This window comes from Amphiprion ocellaris, chromosome 14 (assembly GCF_022539595.1).
Source record: "Amphiprion ocellaris isolate individual 3 ecotype Okinawa chromosome 14, ASM2253959v1, whole genome shotgun sequence".
Lineage (NCBI taxonomy): Eukaryota > Metazoa > Chordata > Actinopteri > Pomacentridae > Amphiprion > Amphiprion ocellaris.
In genome coordinates, this window is record NC_072779.1 from 11557917 (window position 1) to 11579883 (window position 21967).

The 21967-nt window shown below is 41.1% G+C and overlaps 1 protein-coding gene across 1 annotated transcript in view; it reads left to right on the plus strand.

Moving 5' to 3' along the window:
- Positions 1-4920: 4920 nt before the first annotated feature.
- Positions 4921-21967, plus strand: part of mtnr1bb (melatonin receptor 1Bb) — a 42380-nt gene continuing 25333 nt past the window's right edge. Inside the window, exon 1 of the mRNA XM_023266364.3 lies at positions 4921-6068. Within this exon, the coding sequence (XP_023122132.1) occupies positions 5861-6068 (208 nt within the window). The 5' untranslated portion in view covers positions 4921-5860. The remainder of the gene's footprint in view (positions 6069-21967) is intronic.

The window sequence follows — 21967 nt, forward strand, 5'->3', positions numbered from 1 at the left end:
TTATTCATCCAGATTTAGAGCTTATTAAATTATTCTGACAAGGATTATGCAACATGTCCCAATAAGTTACATAGTCTCTCTGGCAAACTCTTTTGATGACCGTCCTGTTTGTTTAACGTATTCCAAGCATGCTGGCTGTCCTAGTGACAGGCACTGGGTCAAACCAAAGGCAAATATGAGGGTGTGTGAGGGAAAAGAGAGACAGAGCAATAAACAAAGTGACTGCTGTGTTTATTCATCATGCATCAGAGGAAACTGATGAGGACCTGCCAGTCCCTTTAGCTCTGCTGGCTTTTCATTGGACCATCTGGCATTTACAACACAGAGTCAGCTAAGCCACTTAAAACCTCTTTCTACCCCCCATTTTTCCCCCTCCTCCTTCTTCTTCTTCTCCTTCTTCTCTGTTCCATTTTTCACAATGATTTTCCTCCAGATCTGGCCGGACACAGCGGGGAAGAGAAGGGATGGACAGAAGGATGAAAGGATGTTACATAAAGGAGGAGGGGACTGAAGGATAGATCATGGAAGAAAGGCGAGAGATGAGTGGAGAAGTGGGAAAAGTATGAGAGATTACCATTCCCCAGTTCTTGCTCATTGAGGGGTAGCTGTGTGGGTGATTATAAATCCATGCTGTTCTCAGTAACACCAGGATTACACACCCAGCCAGACCTAATCTATGTGCCCAACATCTGCCTCTGATGACACAGACACATGCACGCATGCAAACACGCACACACACATCGCCATGCATGCCCACAAACTATCATGTGACCGTAATGGTTACAAATGCAGCCGCTGTCTGAAGCAATCTCGGCGCATGTATTATTTATGAAGACCTTAATCTCATGAGTATGATCACACAATATGCCCTGCACCGCTAAAGCAACAGGGGATGGAGAAAATTGAATGGGAGGAGGTGACGTCCGTGTACATGCATGAAAATATGAATTCACATCAGAGAGCTGCCCTCAGCCATGTGTGGAGGAAGCTGTGTGCCAGCCCTATCCCATCACACCCCTCCCCCTGCTGTTTTAAGAGATTATTACTAAGGCAATCCTCTGGCATATGCCTGCAAAACTGCTATGTGTGAGACGGGGAGTTAACCGTGCACTTCTTGTCCTTTATTGGATTTTCTTATGTGATGAAAGTGCATAAATGCCGTCGGATTATGTCAAACTTACACTACATTAAAATACAGTAATTGCCTCAAACTTTGGGACATTTCTTTGGGAGGGATGTTGTTTTTTTCTCTCTCATGGCCACTTTCTGCAAATTACACAAAGAGCACTAGAAGAAAAAAAAAGTTGAATCCCATTTTCCGGGATGTGTTTATTTTACCCTCCGTAAGTCTTGGCTTGAGCCCGGATATGCTGATTTGACAGGGGGCCTTCAGTGTTAACGCTGTTGGAGTTTATTACAACACTTCCCGGTTTGTTCTGATCTTGTAAAGAAGTGCTGCCTTAAACAGAGGTGAGACAGAATGATGGATCAACATGCTGCTGAGAAATTTGGCTGCATCATGGGCCTCAGAGCTCAGCTTGTTATCTGCTTTGGCTCTAAGGAATTGGTACGCTGTCACCCTCGAGATTGCTGAGGTCTGATTTTGTTAAGAAGGAGGTCTGCTCTGTGTTGTGCTTTGATCATCAGGGGGTTTTTTATGCTCGCCAGCAGAATAAGCATCTAGATCTCCTGAAGCTGCTACAGTTGTAAGATTTTTATTAGGTCCTTGTTGAACTGTGCGAGCGTAAAATGCCTACGGGAATAACCTTTACATTCATCTGACGATTGGTATGTAAGAACAGTGCTAATGCACCAGATGTCTATCGCTGCTACACCTGAGGACATTATTCCTATCACTAGCACGATCACTCCCATGAAGGGAGAAGCAGCATCTACCTCTTCCCTCTAAGTCTTTGTCTCAGTGCCAGTCTCCATGTTGTGGCTGTAAAATGATAATCTATTGACACAAATTCCAAATCCAGATTACACCAAAATCTCTTTATGTGTCCCTTGGCTTGGACCCTATTAACATAAAATTTCATACAGTATTTTTGAGCTGTTGCACCAAATATTATGAACCACGAGACCGGTTGGACAGTGAATGAAATAATTATTCAAACCAATCATTCAACACAAGCAATATAACAAATTATGATGCCACTTTCTAACCAGAGACCATTTATAAAGGGGTTTTATGCTCTACTAACATTATAATAAAACCTATTATATGCAGGTACTTCTTCAGTAATTATAGCTGATGGGAGGTTTTCATGTCATTTGCACAGATAAATGTTATTTTTAAAAAATGGAAATTTGAAGTTAGAAATGGTGCTCATTTAGTAATAAACAGATTTTGGCATATGTATTGTGTAACTTCTTTTTAAACAAAAGTGCTCTAATGGTTAGCTAAAAAGAAGAAGCATTAGGAGCATCAGTCTGAAGGAGAATAAAAACCAGGCAACCCGAAAGCTGCTTATAACTGACCATTAAGATTGTTTAAAAAAAACAAAACAAACGTAACAGCCGCTGCACTAATACTGAACCCTCCATTACATATTACTTGTTACTTAAATGCAACACAAAAGGATTCCACAGTCATCCTAGAAGCTATGTGAGGACATAGTTTGGCAGAGTTTTTTTTTTATTTCTTTGAGCTAAGTGATAGTGAGTATTCAACTTTTGAGGATCATCAAAATTCTGTACGCATCCATCATTTGAGTGTCAAAATATCTCACATAATACCATGGAACAGCTGGTGGCAGGGATAAAATGGATGCATTTACTCAGTAGTTGTCAAAATGTTTCATTAAAAGACAAAAACATCAGTCTCGTGGAGGTGCTAGAGAAACTATCAGGGGCTCGCCAAAGTAAGTAAGATTGATCCTCTGGGGACCGTAAACCTCTGCATATAAACATTAGCTGCCCTCTGTAGATTGCATATAAAATGACCTTGGCGCCACCAGTTCTGAAGCCTCGACTTTGAAATTTGGCCATCTTGCTCTTTAGAAACCAGATATAATGAGCAAAGGATGGCTCTAACTGAGAGGTAGCACCACCAGAAAACATGCCCTGCTTTTTTGTTTATTTTACTCTAAATGGGACCAAAATTTACTAAATTAACATAATGCTGCTCTGAAGGAGCTTTAAAACTACAACTGAGACCATTCATTAGGCAAAATGTTTATGGAGGTAATAAATCCAACGGGAAGTGAGCTTGTTTTTCTTCTATACATTTGCAAGTTTAAAACGCTTCTGCGTTGGCGTCATTTTTCAGACCCAGAGGCTACATCTACTCCTATCTTTCATATCTAGTCTGTGGTCCCCACATGTAATACAATTGCTGAAAGCAAAGATTGGCCCACAAGTTCACCAGAATCCCCTAACACATCCATTACACAAGCGTTCAGAAACATATCTGACTAATAATTGTGTTTCAACGGTATAATTAATGATCGAAGCATCTTTCTTGTCAGTGGCGCTGCTAAAAGATCAGATGTCTTTGTTTGTGTCCATGCCTGCAATACAAATACGGCTACACTTGTTACATCCCGCAAAGAGATATACAGTGTGTGCCAGTAGTGTTGTCTGGCTCATTTTCCCTTGGTATTCTTTACACCCTGTTCTCCAGACATTTGTTTTGGTGGTACCATCTGGTGATTTCAACAAAACTCTCTGCGGAACAATGGCTCAAGTTGGCAAACAACGACTGCGTTATTAATATTAATAAGCCATGTTATCCTGTGGAGTACAGCACAAACAACATGTCAACATGTCCATATGGAGCAGTTATTTTACTGGTTCTTGCAGAGGACGGTGTTGATACCCAGCTGCTGTGGCCAGTGTGTCAGAACATTATTCATCCACTTCCCAGTTTCGACTCTTTTATTCCCACAGCATTCTGCTTCACTGCCATAAGTAAGTGCTTAAAATTATTGAAAGTTCTCTCAGAACCAGGCAAAACTGTAATCACATTGGCTATAGATTCAGAGGCCCGTGAAGCACGTCCACCACAGTCAGCAAAGTATTATCAGGGATTTGCAATTTTCAATTAGCAGATTCATGTTTTTGCGTTCTGTACCACCGAGGCCATTGATTTTTCCTGATGTGTGATATTGTTATGCATTCATCCAGGGCCCTGCTTGTTGGGTTTGCTTCCACATTCAAAGTGTGCGCTCTACACGTGTGAGTGTGCCTATCTGGCTGACCTCACAGCGAGAACTGTCTTGTCTCTTGGTCGTCACATCAGGCCTCTGGAACACATCAGCCTGCTTTGAGGCTGACACTGGGCTGCTCTAATCTGTTCCCTGCCTCTGTGCTTCAGGGCATCCGCTGCAGCCACACACACCCAGCAGTGAAGAGTTAAACACGAGGGAACGGAGCTGGCCTCAATGTGTCACCCGCCGGCTCTGACAGTATTGATGGCATACGAAATCCACTGGATCTGATGGAAAGTCTGACTGCACGGCTGCCACCAGTTACCAGCGTTGGGGTTGAATGGTGTTAGACTGCCACCTCCACTTGCCCTGACTGCACTGTGTGCAAAGTGAATCATAGTTCGGAGTCCAAAAATGGCACCCTGGTGGAGGCATGCACACACTGCTGAGAGTTATTGGTTCGATCAATACAGTATTGTATTTGCAATTGAGAGACTTCCATAACTCAAGCTGGTTTACAATTACTCTCATGTTTCCATGGAAAAAGGTTAAGTCATAAATGTTGATTTTAATACAGCAAAAGCTTCATATTAGCGCGACAATACCTACAACAAGAGAATATGTGATTTTTTTTTTGTTTGTTTGTTTTTATTTATTGCACTTGAGAAATGTGTTCAAGCTGAACTGTGACAAATGCTTCCCATAAGTCACAGTGTGCTGATTGGACTTCCCGTGCCGACCCACCGCTGTGCGCACACTTAGATCACCTCTGAGCATTGTGCAGAGATCAAAGGCACATTCTGGGAGGTCACGCTGGGAAGAGGCAGGAGAGAACACGAGGGAAATCTCGGTTTGCACGCACACCTCGGCAATAGCAGGAGGATTAGAAGGAGAAAAGTCACAGTCAGTAAGAGAAGACAGGGAAACGGGGGGAACACGTAGAGCCCAAGTCGGAAGGCGAGTAACGTTTTTTTTTTTCGCGAAACAGCGTCTTCTCTCTCGCTCTCTCTTTCTCTCTCCATCTCTATCTCTCTCCCTCTTCACTCCGCGGATTTTCTCCACATCCTGATGATGACTGAGGTGGCTTCTCCGTGATATTTTGCCGCCGGTGCCACCTCGCCACGCACAGCGCCGGTTGCGTCGCAGCTCGGAGCATGGCAAGGACACCTCACACGGTGAAAGGAGACAATTCGTTCCTCCGGTTGGCCAATTAAATCATTCCCGAGGCGCCAATATGGTTTGACATACATTCAAAGAGAGAAACAGCCTTCCAACGTGGGCGCATGAGGACGGAGGAGAGTAATGAGATGCCAACCTGCAAGCCAGGGACGCTTGGAGAGGATGGAGACTTGAGCGGTGCGGAGCTTCTTTTTAAGAAATAATTTACATTCCTCGCCGGAGAGAAGGAGGTGTGGCTGAGCTTTTTGGTGGCACATGGATGGATGACTTTTGTGCAAAGATAGGAACAGGAGAAAAGAGCCAAGAGTGCGCGTAACTTTATCTGTCCTACACGTGACCAATCACCGAACATCAAGTCATTCTTTGCGCCTTTAAGTAGCAGACTTTACGTGCGCTCTTGTGGAACTCGGGGTAGGTGCGCTCCATGTTTCATTTAGGACACACCGGTACCGACGGTACCTGCGGGACATAAAAACAAAACAAAAAAAACAAAAAATCCCCACACACACACAGCGAAAGAGCCAGTGATGCCGGACACATTGACACTCATAAAGAACCGGACAGAGCCGCGGCTGGGGCAGCTAGAACGCACCCTGGCCGTGGAGGGGAGCGCCCGCCCCGCCTGGGTCATTGCAATCCTGGCCAGTGTTTTGATTTTCACCACGGTGGTGGATGTGCTGGGGAACCTCCTGGTGATCATCTCGGTGTTCAGGAACCGCAAGCTGAGGAACTCTGGTAAGATCTTTCCTCCCTTGCAGTAGTTCTGCTGCTGATCACTGCCACTAGGAATCATTTTGAGTGCAAATAATGCCTCTTTGAATCCTAGAATTTTTAATATTGTGGCACCATGAATTTGCATAATAATGTAGGTTATGTGTGCATGTGTGTGAAACCTACACTGGGATGAATACTGGGTTAGTTTGTCTTTCTCTAAGCTGCATGTGCACATTTCATGCTTTGACCCATCGACCTCAGAATGCACCCTGTTCCATAATATTCATCCAGTGACAAAAATCTGATCATTTTGTGCATTTTGTGGAGCTTTAACTTACCACACAAGGAACATATAGTCTGAAGTAATGTCTACATTGGGATCAGGTTGTCTCACACTTGTATTCCTGGTTGCAAACTGAAACACACAGGCTTTCCCTTAATCCACAACATCACCCACCACACCAAAGGATTCACATTTTTCTGAATGGGATATGAACAGCACTCGTGTCTGCTGACGGACGCTGAGATTTAGCCCACATTTCCAGTGAAAATAGTGTGTTAAATCCACTGCAGGCCACTTCACAACTTCATATCATAAGGTAACAATCAAGCCGTCACTAGAGCCTGATTGATACAGTCCACTGTTAGAAAATGCTGTCACAGCCTGGCAGCTCCCTCTTTCCCTCACTCATGTACTCTTTAATGGTTAAAAAAAAAAAAAAAAAAAAAAGTCTCAGGCTGAGCCACTTAAAATTAAAGAGCTTGTTAATGAGCACAGGTGAGTCCTTTTGATAAGCTGACTATAATGATGGTGATGAATGTACTCTGATGTGAATGTGTAAAAATTACCAGGCAGGAGCTCTAGTAGCAGCGGCATAGTGAAGCATAATGTCCAATCGTAAAGCGTGGAAGCACTCTTTGACTGAACCCTCGTTCCTCAGCTGAAGGAACATGAATGGATGAATGCCTTTCAGGAATTTTACTGAATCATGCACAGGTTTTTATGACAATCTACAGACACGTTTTCTGTTTACTGTGAACCAATGAAACAGATTATTCCTGAAGCCTGCATCTCATTCTTATGCCAGATTGTCTTTAAAAACAAACCTGAGAGTAAAAACTGGTCAACATGGATATGTTATACAGCTAAGTCTGCCACACTGTGCTGACTGGCTATTTTGTGCCTTATCAGGCAACAATTAGGGCAGGAAATATGCATTTATTTGCATAATCCGTAAATCAGCAACTATTTTTTCAGCCACTAAGATGCAACCAGGAATCTTTTTTTCCCTTAGCAGTCAATGGGGAAATACCCCTAGGATTCATCAAAGCAGTTTCAACCTTTCATTTAAGGACACAATGAACCTGGCCTTGCATTTATTCACAGGGGAAATATTTTTTTTATTTTTATTTGAGTGTATTTTCCTTAAGTCAAGATGGACACGGTGATGACTGGAGTATTTTGAATGCAGTCTTGTTGTCAGACTCCCACATTATGCACTCTAGCACAGCTTTTTTGTATGGAAAGTTTGGGTGAGGTGCATCTTACTCATAGGTCTGAATTGCCTTGAACCAAGGTTTTCTTATTTGTTGAAGCTCTTAAGACGTGAAATTCAAAAAGTTCAGATGCAAAAAAGTATGTTTTGGAAAGCAGGGCAAATGTGTAAAAGTGTGATTCAATTTGGGTAGCATGGCCCGCAAATAACCTTTTAATCTCTGTCTTATTAAACTTTATGGCAGCCTGAAGATAGCTGCATTTATAGGATTTAAAGTAATCAAACAGAGGTCTTCCCTTTTTTTGACAGAATAAGATGGAGATTATTGCTCATTAGAAAGAGAGCTTGTTCAACATCCCTATCCCTGCTGTTTTTTATAGTCACTTATGCATTCATCTGATTGAACCTTTTTAAACATAAGACATCCTTTGGTGTAGCCTTGTGAGAAATATTACAGTGAGTGCACACAGTCAAGTGGCCCAGTGAGTATAAAATATCAACACTGGTGTTATTTGTCCTGCAGTGTGTGTGTGTGTGTGTGAGACTTGGATGTCAGGGGAATAGGTGATTTTGTTTATTTATTTTTATTTATTGCTGAATTCGGACCATGATGACACCCCTAAAGGGCTTAACAGTAAATTGTGTATTTGTGGACACACAGTACACTTGTCAATCTCATGCGCAATTTCAGGAAAAACTGCTGTCGCAGGGACGCCAGACTTCTGTTTAATCGCCTGTTCACAATTGGCTCCATCAAAACCAACAAAAAGATGAGACTGTCTAACAAAAAGCCTAATTAAAAAATGCTATTCAAGGTATTTTTGAATGTTGATGGTTGGCATTTCTTTGTCTTTTTTGTAGGGTTTCCCAGGTTTCTAGAAGAGTGGCATTAAAATATGCATTTGTGTGCGTGTTTTTTTTTTCCCTGCCACTCACACGTTGCATTTCTGCCTTAAAGCTGATCTCTCTCAACTCCAACAGCCCACTCAGCAGTTCAAAAAAACCACAGTGAACCCACAATCGTGAACTCAAAGGGTGGCTATACTGTCGATTGAAACAGCCCACTCAACAGTGTAGAAGGGAAAACACCTGAGTTAACAACAGTACATTACCCGTCACAGCAGGCGCAAAGGGCAGCATATTATTACTCACTACAGTTGTCATAGCTTTGCATAAGTCCCCGCTGTGGCAGAGTGCACACAAGAAGTTGACCGCTGTGTTGAATATTTCACCAGAAGCTGCTTTGGTGAGTGACGACTAGCTCTGCTTTATTCTCACTTGCCCACACACGTGTCAGTGCTTTCTTGTAGTAAAAGGAGAGACTCATCATTAGTCTTACAATGAATTGGCACCAAGATATCTGTAATTCACACAAATCAGAACTCCAGAGTGTGTTGGTCATGTAACCAAGCTGCTTTAGTATTGCAGAGGGATTACACATTACCCTCCTGCCACACTTTTTTATTCTCTGTTTTGTCTTTTCAAAGACCTCAATGTTTAATTTAAACGGCTTTCTCTCTCATCATGTGCTATTGTATATCGGTGAAGATAGACCACAGACGCACAATGACAAGAACGCGTCTATGAGCTATTAGAGCTATTTGTCAGCCGAAACTTGTCCTTTCAAAAGAAAAGTTTTGATTCATACACAACCGCACTAACATACATATGTGTGGGTGAGTGCAAACACGCAGGAATCGTCACAAAGAGGAATACGGTACAGTAAGTCTACAAATGTTATTGTGATATCGTGCTTTCTTGTATAAATGCGTGTGTATGTGGCTTGTACACTTGTGTGGGGCAGAGGTTTTTGTCCCCTGAGATTTGTCTTTGAAGGCGCTTAGGTGTTGCAAACCTTCAAAGAGAGTTAGACAGGATCACACATTACAGAAACTCTCTTCAAAGAGACTTTATTTACATCATATCTCTCCCCTTCCCTCTCATTCCCTCTCCAGCTACTTTTCTCTAAAGCTCTCTGCCTGTACAAAAACAATGCTTAAAATATGCCTTAGTTAAGACTGAGACTTGGGGGAAAAAAAAAGATAAATCCTACTTTTACCAGTGCAGAGCTTCACATCCATTTGCTCTCAGTCTACCTCTATCCATGGTGCTGAATCCCTGAAAACCAGTCTCTTCATCTGTCTGCGTGTCTCGGTGGTGCTGAAACACTGCAACCTAAGTCTTTTTTCTTGTCTGTATATGTGGTCTTGTGAACTTGTGTGAACATCATGACTCACAGTACAAGTAATGTTCCATTTCAAAGTGCGCACACAGCCAGAAATGATCCAAATGAACCGAAGTGTTGTCGCGCTGCAAATTTTATCAGCTACTTCAAAAGTAGTGTGTAAGTATCGTGGTCCCAAACATTGCACTGATGAAAAATTTGTGCCAACTCAGAACACCAGAAGTTTTTATACGACAAGTTATTGTTTTACTAAAGTAAATTTTGATATGATTATACCTGCTTGACAATGACCTCCAGAATTGACCTTTTAACTATGTCAAACAAGTCGGTCACTCCACTGATAGCTGGCCAACTCCTGATATAACTGATTGGCTAACGTCCATAGCCATCCAAGGTGAGAACAGTCTTCTCTCGCCAAGCCATTTGGTAAAAATAAATGCATAAATAAAAAGTTGAAGGACAGATGCACCAGTGGTTCTGATGTATAGGAAGAGCAGCAACAGAAGGTGCAGTGTCCGTCCTAGAAAAAGGACGTCATGCACAATTCGCTATTTAACTTTGCATTGAGAAACAGATGGGTAAGTGATGATGAATTGGCACATGGATAATCTACAGAAACTGGTGTTTCAGTGACTATTCAGACAATGTGAAGAACACTGCATATAAGTTCACCTCTGTGGACAGTGTCTAAGAAGGAAACGATTGCTGAGAAAACAGCGCAAATGGACAAAACATGAAAGGAATCCTAATGAATATTGGCAATGCATTCTTATTCGGATGAAACCAAAAATTGGACCAGAGTGGGTCCAGCTTGTGTGGCATGAAGCTGGGCCAGACTACCACAGTGAGTGCATAATGCCGACAGTGAAACATAGAGGTTGGAGTGTTCTGATATGAGGCTGCATGAATGCAAACGATATAGTGGAAATTACATTATACAGATGGCACCATGATTGTGTGTTTGCATAACCAAATAGTGACTGAAAAGATGGCACGCAGTTCAAACAGCTTGGCAGGAGAGCAATTTTCCAGCATGACACTGATCTCAATCACACCGCAACAGCCAGAGGAAGATTTTTAAAGAAGGGAAAAAAGTGAAAATTATGAACTGGCCAAGTGTGTCCCCTGACTTGAGTATTTTAAAGGTCAAGTAATAAAACTTTTGCAACAGAGATCTGCTGAAAAGTATCCATCTGTGATGAATGGCAGAACATCTATCAGTGGATTTATGAAAGAGTGGTGTCATTTATAAAAAAAAATATCAAATCTGTCATCAAAAATAAAGCCGAGAATATGAAATATATACAAAAAATATATATAAAAGTAAAAAATACGAATGAATGATGAACTCAATTTTGGTACATTGAGGCTAAACTGTGGGGCCATTATTTACAATCTAACCTATTTGTTTGTAATATATACATATACTTTAACTTACAATAATATTATACTGATAGACTTATTAGAAGAGGATCTCTAACATTTTGCTAGTATTGCTTAGGGAACTACACCACATCTCACTGTTATTTACTAATATTTGATAATCAAAATAAAGAAGCAGTGTGGTAGTTGACTGTTGGCTTCATTTTATTGTCAATCTAGCTAAAAGTTCTAAAAATATATACTTTTTGTTGTATGTTTTTTCCCCCAAAGCCTATTTGCGAGCTTTGACTTAAGGCATCACAGAATAGTTGCACAGCTTGGCTGAAGTGCACTCGATTCCCTCCCAGCTGAGCAGGAATGTCAGCAACAACACAGCTCCTCCACCTGCATATAGAGTGTACTCCGTCCTTCCATTCTTGGGAGTTTTCGTCTCCTACGCTGAACTTATCAAGTTTGAACTCACAAGAATGTGAGTTGGAACTTGGCATACTCCATACTGAGAAAGACCTTCAGTCTCTCTGTTCGAGAGAGAAAGAAAGCATGCTCAGGTGTATGTCAGCTCACAAAGTTAATGTAAAGCAACTTTTGAAAGCCAATTCTGATGGCAGTTTGGTGTGTGAAGGCTTTTAACCTGGTCCTGACATCCAAAAAGAATTGCTTTTCTGGTTATGATGATGGATTTACCTCCAAATTGGGTCTGAAAATACTGTAATTATGTAGCAGGTTTTGGTTGTCCTCAAAAATGTGCTAATACGTGCAAAGGAGTGGAAGAAGAAATATGGCAAAAGTCAGACAGAGACAGGACTTGTTTTGAGTTGCTAATGGGCAGCCTCAGCTTTTTAGTTTATTGGAGTTCCTAAGTCTACAATTCACATTTTTACATTTTAGGCATTCAGCTGACACCTTAATCCAGAGTGTCTCCCAATGAATAAGTATGGGGGATTTCTGTGTCTTGCTCAAAGACATTTTGACAGGACATACAGCTGTTGGCAGACTATTGCAGACAATCTCTCTGAATACTAACACCACCTTGCTGCACTGTCTGTGCTGATAATTGTTACTAGATGTACATTAACTGTCAGTCTGAGCAATGGGCTATTAACAGCTATGACATTCAGTGATTTTAGAAGAATTGGGACTGACAGCTCCTCGCTTTGTACAGAGAAGGAAGAAAAAGTATTCCTGTTACACACTCACAGGTGATTTGTTTGATAAATGCCAGCTGGAATTAATCCGAGGTGAGATACAGTATAAAAATTCATTGTATCACTTTTCCAATATACCTGGAAACTTTTTCACAGAAATGATATTACCACCTCCGGAATAGTTTTCTTCCACTCACTTTTATATACCGACACAATGCAACTTAGAGTCATAATGTATTTCAAAGTGATGGGAAGCCACTTGTTATGTTCTTGCTTCATTTACTGCGTACCTGCAATCATGCTGACTTAGGGCTGGGCGAGAAATCGATTTTATCGATTAATTCGACTTTGTACTTAATGTCGATTTGTTTTAATGAAAATCGATTTTCTCATCAACATCCGCCACCAACGCCTTCCCGCTGGGCTCCCGTAGTTCAGAGTGCACGCCCCCCGCCCCCCCACGCTTGATACACAAACAACATGGCGGCGAGCGGTGCAGCTCTAAAGGCACGTGTCCACTAGATATGATTTTCCCGCACGGCAACGCACCACATCTGAAAATCGCATGGACGGTGGGCGGTCACTAGCAGACCACAACATGATCACATGACAGCACTGAGCAACAGCAGGCTGCTACGTGGTCACGTGACCGAGCTTTCAGCTGGACAGTCCGGCAGACAAGTCAGATAAACACAGCGGCTCGGCTGCAAATTTTCCCTTTTATTTCAAAAAACACGTCAGCGAAAAGTATTTCTGAAAGCATTTGAGGTGAGAAATAATCTGTGCAGCAGCTGAATCTGTCCTTGTTTTAGGTCACCGACGCCTAGTTTAGAAGTTTGAGGACAGTTTCACGATGCGTGGAATCTCCGCACGCCGCATCCAATTTGCATAAAGTAGAAGTCAGTCTACTTTATGCAAATGAGCTGCAGCCCTCTCCAGGTAAACACACCGGATCACAGCTGGAAACGCACTGCAACCGGACCAGCATGCAACATACGGCGCATTTCCAGCTGCGATCTGGTGTGTTTACCTGGAGAGGGCTGCAGCTCATTTGCATAGAGTAGACTGGACTCCGGCGTGCGGAGATTAGGTAGGGGGTTAAAAAAAAAATCGGATAAATCGTGAATCGGGATTTTTTGTGAAAAAATTGGAGATTTTTTTTTTAGGCCATATCGCCCAGCCCTATGTTGACTACAGATTTCTGAGACAAAGTTTTTAAGCAGTTAAAAATCCTGCTCACCCTGATCCACTGGTTCTTCTCTATCCTTCAGTTTAGAATGGATTTTAGCATTTCACTTTTAAAACATAGTTATGCCCTTCATTTGCACAATGACCCAGCAGGCATCTTCAGATAACTCAGTTTTCTGCTATAATTTATGCTCCTGACCAAGGTTTTTTGCCATGGGGGTACTTGACTGTTTGATTTTAATTCATTAAAATCAAAACAGGAGATAGGCAAGTTGGACAGGTTGTCAGATCAATCAGATTTTCTTAAACCGAGAGGAGCTTTCTCAACTTTCTGGTGCACAAGTTTAAAAAAACCAAAAAGTTCTCCAAACCAGACAGCTGAAGGCAGGCTCATACCATACACCCAACGACCCTATTGGAACCTTTTTATGTGCATAACAGAGGAGATGGAGAAAAGCAGGCAGAGAGGGAGAGTTCACAGCACAGATGAAATGGGAATAGAGGAATGTTAAGCTGTAGCTCAAAAAGAAACGGGAAGAGATTAGACGCAGGGGCTCTGCAGTTTGATTTGAATTAATCCATTTACTTGATATTGAATCATTTTGAATCACGCATAAAAATTGCATTTGACATCCCATTATACATCCCATTGTGACAAATATTAGCCACTCAGTCTAGTTTCATCATGTAGTTTCATGTAGAATCCATAGGGGAGCTGAGTTACCACTGATCTATAATGCATGGGAGAAGAGTGTCTGCGGGGCTTCGGGGGATTTTCTGTATGTGTTAGGCTTTGCCAAATAATTCTTTCATCATCTGGCTTTACTGTTTTTTTTGTCTTACTCAGTGAGTATTTAGGCAGAAGTGAAGGTTAGACATGACTGCTGGGGATGTTTTCAGCAGCATTAAGTGCTCTGGGAGTCTACTTCTGCCTGAGCTGTGCCCAGGCACTGTCCTGTATCTTTTGGGTGAAGCATGACTTCTGTAATTCCCTTGAACACAGACAGCTGGATAAAGGAAACAGGAGGAGCTCATACCAGCTAGATGGGGAGCAGCGAGCACAGAGAGAGAGCTGCAAAAGGAAGGAATGGTTTGGGAGCAGCTCAAAATCTGAAAAATGATAAGGACAGAGGCTATAAAATACAGACAGACAGCCCAACATTTAGATAAGACAGGAGCAAGGCTGAAATCGCCCGCTATGAGAAGTAGGAGACTGATGCTGCATTATAGAGGCACAGCCAAGACAATGTAAGAACCACTGTCATGTGTCATCAGAATCACCCGGTTGTTATTAGTACTTTACTGCTGAGATGGGGGATGATTCAGTAGCACAAGTTTGCACATAAGCGCACACACACACAGCAACTGACAGAACAATTTCCTTTAATCTCAATAACCATGAACATGATAGATTGACCCATTTAATCTGCAAAGCAAGTGATTGGTAATTTCATTCCTTTATTCTTTATCATATCCCGTAATGCCGGCTGTATCTCCCCATATCCATAATACATGCATTGTGATAATTTGAAGTGCATTATGTAACAGTTTCTCAAAACCCTCAGGCAGCAGTGGGTGAAGAGGTGGAAGAAGCAAGGGATTTGCTGCAAGAGAAGGAGGAGAATGAAAGGAGGAGGGAGGTGAAATAGAGAAGACATAAAAAATCAAGGGCAATCTGGGATGAGAAAATGAGAATAGGAGTGGGGCGGGGGATAGGGGGGTTTGTTGCAGGGACGTGCAGAATAGTATTCATGCAAACGACTCAGCGAAGAAGACAGACAGTCACAGTGTCTGTCTCAGGCAGACGCAGCGAGACACAGTGAAACAGGATGGAAACCATTTCCTAATCCGCTCCTGGATGCGACCCCACAGAGATGTAGATGAAGATGGTCAATGTACATAAAGACTGAGACGCCAAATGTGACTAGTGTGATATTGGTTTTAATGCATCTGGGAAGTTATTTTATATTTAATTAGGACTAGTATTTGTGTTCAGATTGAGGTTTGGCTGTGATGGGATTAGTCTGTTTTCCTTGGTGGAAGCTCCAGGGGTAGTGTTTGAACTGAAATCCCTCACAGCACAACTGATAACATAAATGCACAGCTTTATGCTTGGAAAATAAAAACTTATAACTTCCAGCCAACTATATCAGCCGAAGATTGAGAGCTACAGTTTGATGTGTTATGCCCTGGCGCCCGCTAATATCATTCAAACTCTGCGCTGTGCCGTGTCTGTGTTTGCTTTGCTTCAAAAGAAATTAAAAGGATGAGAAGTGTTTAGTTTTTATTCAAATAGTTTTCTATTTTTTAAACCCTCAAGTCATGTTAAATACAGTACAGCAGTTCAGACACATCTCATTAGAGATGGGCACATAATCAGTCTCTAAAAAGAAACCATGGATTAAAGAAAATGTGAGAAGGGAACTGAATCTGTTTCTGATTGATTTCAAATAACCTGAATTGAATACTTAATCAAAACGTATTGATTTCGACTCATGCGTAGTCTAGTCTTTCAAACTCTCGTCGAAGATACTCAAGGTTCCAGAGGCAATGTATGAATCAACGTTTTTCATACATAAATTTTCACCAGTTGAAAGTTGTTACACTTTTTTCTATATAAACCTGTGATACTTTCGCAGCCGAACAAAAGAAGCAGCAATTTTAAAATCAATTCTAAAACCTAAAGGTAACCAGTGAAGGGTAAGGATTGGCATAAATGTGGCTGCTTCTCTTGGTGAGTCTTCGAAATCTGGCAGCAGCATTTTGAACCAACTGCAGTCTTGGTATGTTTGGCTTTCTGATGGCAGAATAAAGTGCACTGCAGTAGTCCAGTCTGGAGGAGATAAAAGCATGGATAACCTTTTCTAAGTCTGCAAGGGAAAGGAGTGACTTGATCTTGGTTAGCTGTCACAGTTGTGCAAAGCATGAGTGTAACACTTTGGTTACCTGAGTGTCAAAAGACAGCTTTAGGTCAAAAACTACCCTGGATCGCAGGCTACCTTTTGTGCATCATTACATAATGCACTCAGACTAGAGACAGAATGTTTACACTGCTAGTGCTGGAACCACTGGGGGGTAAGAATGATGACTTCTAGTTTAAGGTCATTCATTTGCTGCCATCCAGCTTTTAATTTCTGCCAGACAGGACATAATATGTGGAATGTCTGTAGCACCAGGCCTTAACAGGACATACAGTTGAGTGTCATCTGTGTATCAATGGAAATTGATACCATGCCTATGCAGGATTTACTATTTTAATTTCAACGTTAACAACAATGAAAAACGCACATACAAATTAATTCTGCAGAGAAAATAAAAAATAATGATCTTACTATGATATACATAAAATAAAGAAAGCATGTAATTCCCAAAGCCAATGCACCGCACTGCAGTTACCGATCTGACTAGCTGCACAGGAACCAGTATGACCGGCGTATGACAGGGACAACACATTGGCCTCCAAGTGTATCCTTGTCAGCATTTCAAACAAGCCACTGGGACTGTGTTGCTTAGATAGAGGTGGTGGGGGACACGAAGCCCATCTCACAAGGGCAGTCACTGGTCCCCATCGGCTGCAACCTTCACCAGAGGAGGTGTAATGCATCTTGGGAGAAACAAGCTGCATGAAAACCAATAGAGTAGAGTGATAGAGGGTGAGGGGGCTCCATTATCAAGGGATATGATAGGCTATTTATGTGCTTGGGCATGCTTGTTGTTCAAGTAACTGAACTTTGAGCTTTCACTTTCATGAGCAGTTTGCATTAAATGTTTACTATAGAACATGTTACCGAACAATCTTCTGTGTCTACATATTGCTATCATTTTATAATCCTCGCCCATTTAAACCTACTAAGGAGCAGGGGGTCATTTTTGTCAACAATGTCAGCTCGTGGGATCTCACCCAAAAGAAATTCTAAACTTAACCCACTTTGAGAATCAAAATGTCACACAGGTTGAAAAACAGTTGAAGCTCAAGGATTAGCTTCCGTGACGTGTATTATATTTACAATTTTTGGCTTATTGTGGCAGCAGGGATCAAACTGGGGGGAGTTTCAGTGCTAGCAACTGATAACTGCTGGATTTGGCTACAGACCAAGGCCACCTATCAGTATCTTTAGATATGTACTAGCACAGTGGTTAATTGAGGCTACAAAGAAATGATACATGAAAAACACTTATCCACACAATCACACAGAGTTGACCAACAATGGAGAAATCTCAACAAGCTAGGTCTAAAAAAAACACAAAAACTATCCTTTTGATGATAACTTTAACAATTTTTTTTTAAAAAACACTTAACAACCCAAACTAAATCAACAGCAATTTGATGCAAAACAATGAAAAATGTCAAGCAAATTGGCAAATAAGCAATGTCAACAAAAGGCTTACATTTTGGGGAAAAACAAGTCCCAAGTGCAACAAATAATTTTCTCTCCCAGCTGAGCAAAGCACGAATGAAACTGCGAAATCAACCGTGAGATGTGCCAAATAAACAAAAAACAGAACAAACAAACAAAAAGCCAATACAAAGTAATAAACCCTCGGGTTGAAATTAAACTGTTGCCAAGAAAAAAACAATGCAGAGACCACCAGAGACCTCAAATGAAACTGAAGCTACATGAAGCTCAAGCAAAGCAGTCACTTTGTGTGCAACTAGACACTCGAACAATCGTTTGGGGAATAGATCGCAGCCATCTCAACTAGTCCCACTAACTACAAACCTCATAGCAACACATCAGGTTCTAGGAAGAGGTAGAACAGTAGCCCAATAACTGAGGTACATGTGGCTCCTTAAATCTATTAGTCACTTTTCTGACTGGAAATAGCAACTCCTCAAATCCATCCATGAATATTTGAAACTGAATTCGATCACAGAGAGCATAAACATCTGCAACAACCAAAATGACAACCTGATATATCTGTTTGGTGAATGTTATGCTTATTACCTGCTCATTATGCGACATTACAGTGAATTTAGCTGTCCGATCACAAGCTGTATTAAAAACAACAAAAACAAATTGTAAATATGCCCTGGTAATAGGTACACATGCGGAAAATGTGTTAAAATGTGAATTGAAGTGGGAAAACCTTTGCTGTCAGGAAATACTTAAGATAACTGCTATCGCCAAATGACTATGAAATGTAAAAGTAAAAAGTAGGGAAAGCTTTACTGCTGTTTCACAGTCTTTTTTTTTTTTTTTGATGCTTTTATTTTTTGCAGCTGGACCACATTAGACACAGGTCCAGCTCTACAACCACTATATATAGACAGGTCTGATTTGTAGGAGAATCTTATCTGTAAAAGCTTTATTCTGTTTGTGAAAATGCAAAATAATGGGGTTTCTGTTTACCTAAAATGGCTAACGTGGCTTTACGTCATTAAAACATGGAAATAAAAGCCGGTAATCAAAGCTGCAGCTTCAGTTTTTCCCTTAACTGCCAATTAACTGTCCATTGTATGGTATTTTCCTGTTCTGTATGTTAGAGTACATTAAGTGTTTGTAATACAATTCAAGTAGACTATTTTGTCGGAATGTTGGCATACATTAACTGAGAGGATCGTATTTTAATCTCATGGCCGGGCTGTGCCGGGAGCAGATGACTGTATTAAGAAATTTATGATGAACTGACTTCAGCTCGGTACGAAAGCATAATAAAAAAAGAAAAAAAACCCTGCTGGAATCCAGGTGCATTATTCAAAACTTCCGCTGTGTTTAATAACAACATGCAACATTGTAACATTATGACACGAAAGAAAGAGGACAAGAATAGCTCTCCTTACTTTTTAATTTTTCTTTTCATTTTTTTAGGGGGTAAGGCTCATCAAATTGTTTTCAGGGCATATTAATTTCACGGAAATCACATTGTGGCTACAGTTTAATCAACAGAGGGGATATTTGTGGATAAACACAGACAAAAAACAATCAAACAAAGTCACTTTTTCTCCCCTGGGGGGCTACATGTCCTTCAGTTTCTATTCATCTGTTTCACAACTCATGATCACAGTGTGTTTGCAGCCCTGGTAGAACTTGGCAGCTGGGACAGACAGTTTGAGTACGCAAATGCTGAGCATCCAAAATGCCAAATTTTCTGATCAAACATAGAATGCCCGAAGAAATTAAAGCCCTTCAAAGACTGCAGTCGGTCAACTGGATATAATTCTGTAAGTAATTATGTGGAGAGACAAAGGCAATATTTTACATAATGACAGACGTTATGCCTTAAAGACTCTCTTTGGTAGTTTCATAATCAATAATGTCAATAGGCATTTCTCCCATTGTGCAGTGCGGCTTTAATCTAGACTTTTATTTTTCTAAATGTTCGCTGTTATAATGATGAGCTAAGACAGCTTTCTGATTTAATCATCTGCTTTGCTTTACAGTTCAGTGTGCACTTCAAAGGTCAATCTCCTAGGACTAAACAGACTTAATATCTGCCTGCTGTACTCTGCAGAAAAGCCAGTACGCCACAGAATCACAACATTATGTGGGTCGAGCATTTAAATGTACCAAATCACAGGTGTAGTTTTATAGTAAGAATCTACTATTCAGAATAGTGACCTCTTTTCTCCGGTATAGGAAGGAGAATTTGTAATAGAGGGAATACACTATATGACAATGCATCAAATCTAAGAGATTTCACACTTTGCGCTGCTTCTTCTGCTGTAGATTTCCCCAGTAAATGCTGAAGTACTGCAAATGGCCTCTGAGTCTAGAGACAGAGAGGTGTATCTGCTGTTAAACCTCACAACCTGGTAGGCTTGGCAGCATGTGCCGCCAGACTGAGCAGAGTGGCATTTTTAATGTTGAGGAATAGAGGGGAAAACAGACGAGGGCCGCTGTTGTGCATTCTAAATGTAGAGGGGGGGATATGAAGGGTTTGGCTTGCCTGAGGCAGAGTCCACAAAGTGCATTTTGAATGTGAATTGTCCTGATCTGAGTTCATCTCCACACTCAAACAAAAGCTTTCCAACAGATGACAACTTCATCAAACGCGCGCGTCATTCGTAGCCTCGTGTCGCGCACCAATAGTTTCTCGTATGTTATTCGTTTTTCAAGATATTCGGCAACAATCATCTGGCTTGAGAGGCAGCTTGAGCTGGATTATCAGCTTTGCAAAAGATAAACAGTTGGCAGCAATATCTCTCTTCTCCTGGCCTCTGCAAATCTGACCAATAACTTTCTTACTTGACTTTCATTTGTAGTTTGCAAATAGGCAGAAGTTTTCTACACCTACACAACTCTACAGAGTAAATGGACAGCCGGGTAAATTCACTGAATCTTGCTGCAATTCAATGACAGTTGCCTCATAATCCTCATGAGAGTCTGGTCCTATTATAAAAGACAAATGTCAGCATTATGTGTCTGTTTATTAAATGAAGGCTCTTCATACTCTGCTTTCTCCAGGAAAGAAATCACCTTAACTCAAAAAGATCTCATGGGTCTAGTTAATGGCTCTGTTGATGAGGATTTTCAGTATGAGTCAAACATTAAGCAGTCATAATTACTTTAATATACTGTTCAAGCATTATTGAAATCCATATATATTTATTTTCTAATGTTAGCGCTTTATAATATGTATATAAGTGCTGTCAATTTCTGCAAACTAGACCGTCAAAATGGGATTATTTGCAAGGTAATGCAGTTGTTGCTGAACCAGACTGAATATTTATCTAACATTGCATATGTCACCTCAGGTGATGAAGGCCAGTGATCCTTCCAATAAACATCCAGTTGTCAGCACTGAAAGAGTTGGAGCTCAGGAGTCTGCTATTCTGTTTGAAAACACATCAATTCCAACAACAAGAAGTCAGCTCCTACCAGACACACACATACTATATGTGGCACCTCTGCATGTTGGGGAGGCAGGGAGTGTAATCACAGGTGATAGAAAAACAAGTTTTTACTCAGAAATCTGGCAGTAAAATGTATTGACATGTGATGTGTTTATTCTTGTGCACTCACACTTGAGGTCAGGCTGGAAAACCAGGGCCAGAGTAGCATTACTAATGTGGCATGCATGGGAGACACAAATTGAAAGTCACTGACAATGAACTGGAAAAAATGACATAAACCATTCATGGTGCCTATTAAAAATTTGATGCTTGAAGAAGTTGGAGCAACAAGGAGAAGAAATGTGGATATGATTATCAGATTAATTCATTAGTGATTATACTGGCAATTACACTCTGCGGAAAACATTACGCCTTCCAGGCCACGAGAATTAAAGATTCGTCAGAGCTGTTATGTTCTCATCGTGATTCAGTGGGATGATTTGGAGGACAACGTAAACCTTCAATCTTTTCCACCTTGTTTTCGTGTATTAGTCAAACCGGTGACATGTTTGCAATGTCCACAGTCAGCCTGAGGCATAACTGAACTAAGCGGTTGCTTCTATGGTGCCACAGCAAACATGAGGCTACACAGAGCGTGAAACAGACAATGGGGATTTGCGTTTTCAACTATTTTGCCAACAATATCTTGAATATATATATATATATATATATATATATATATATATATA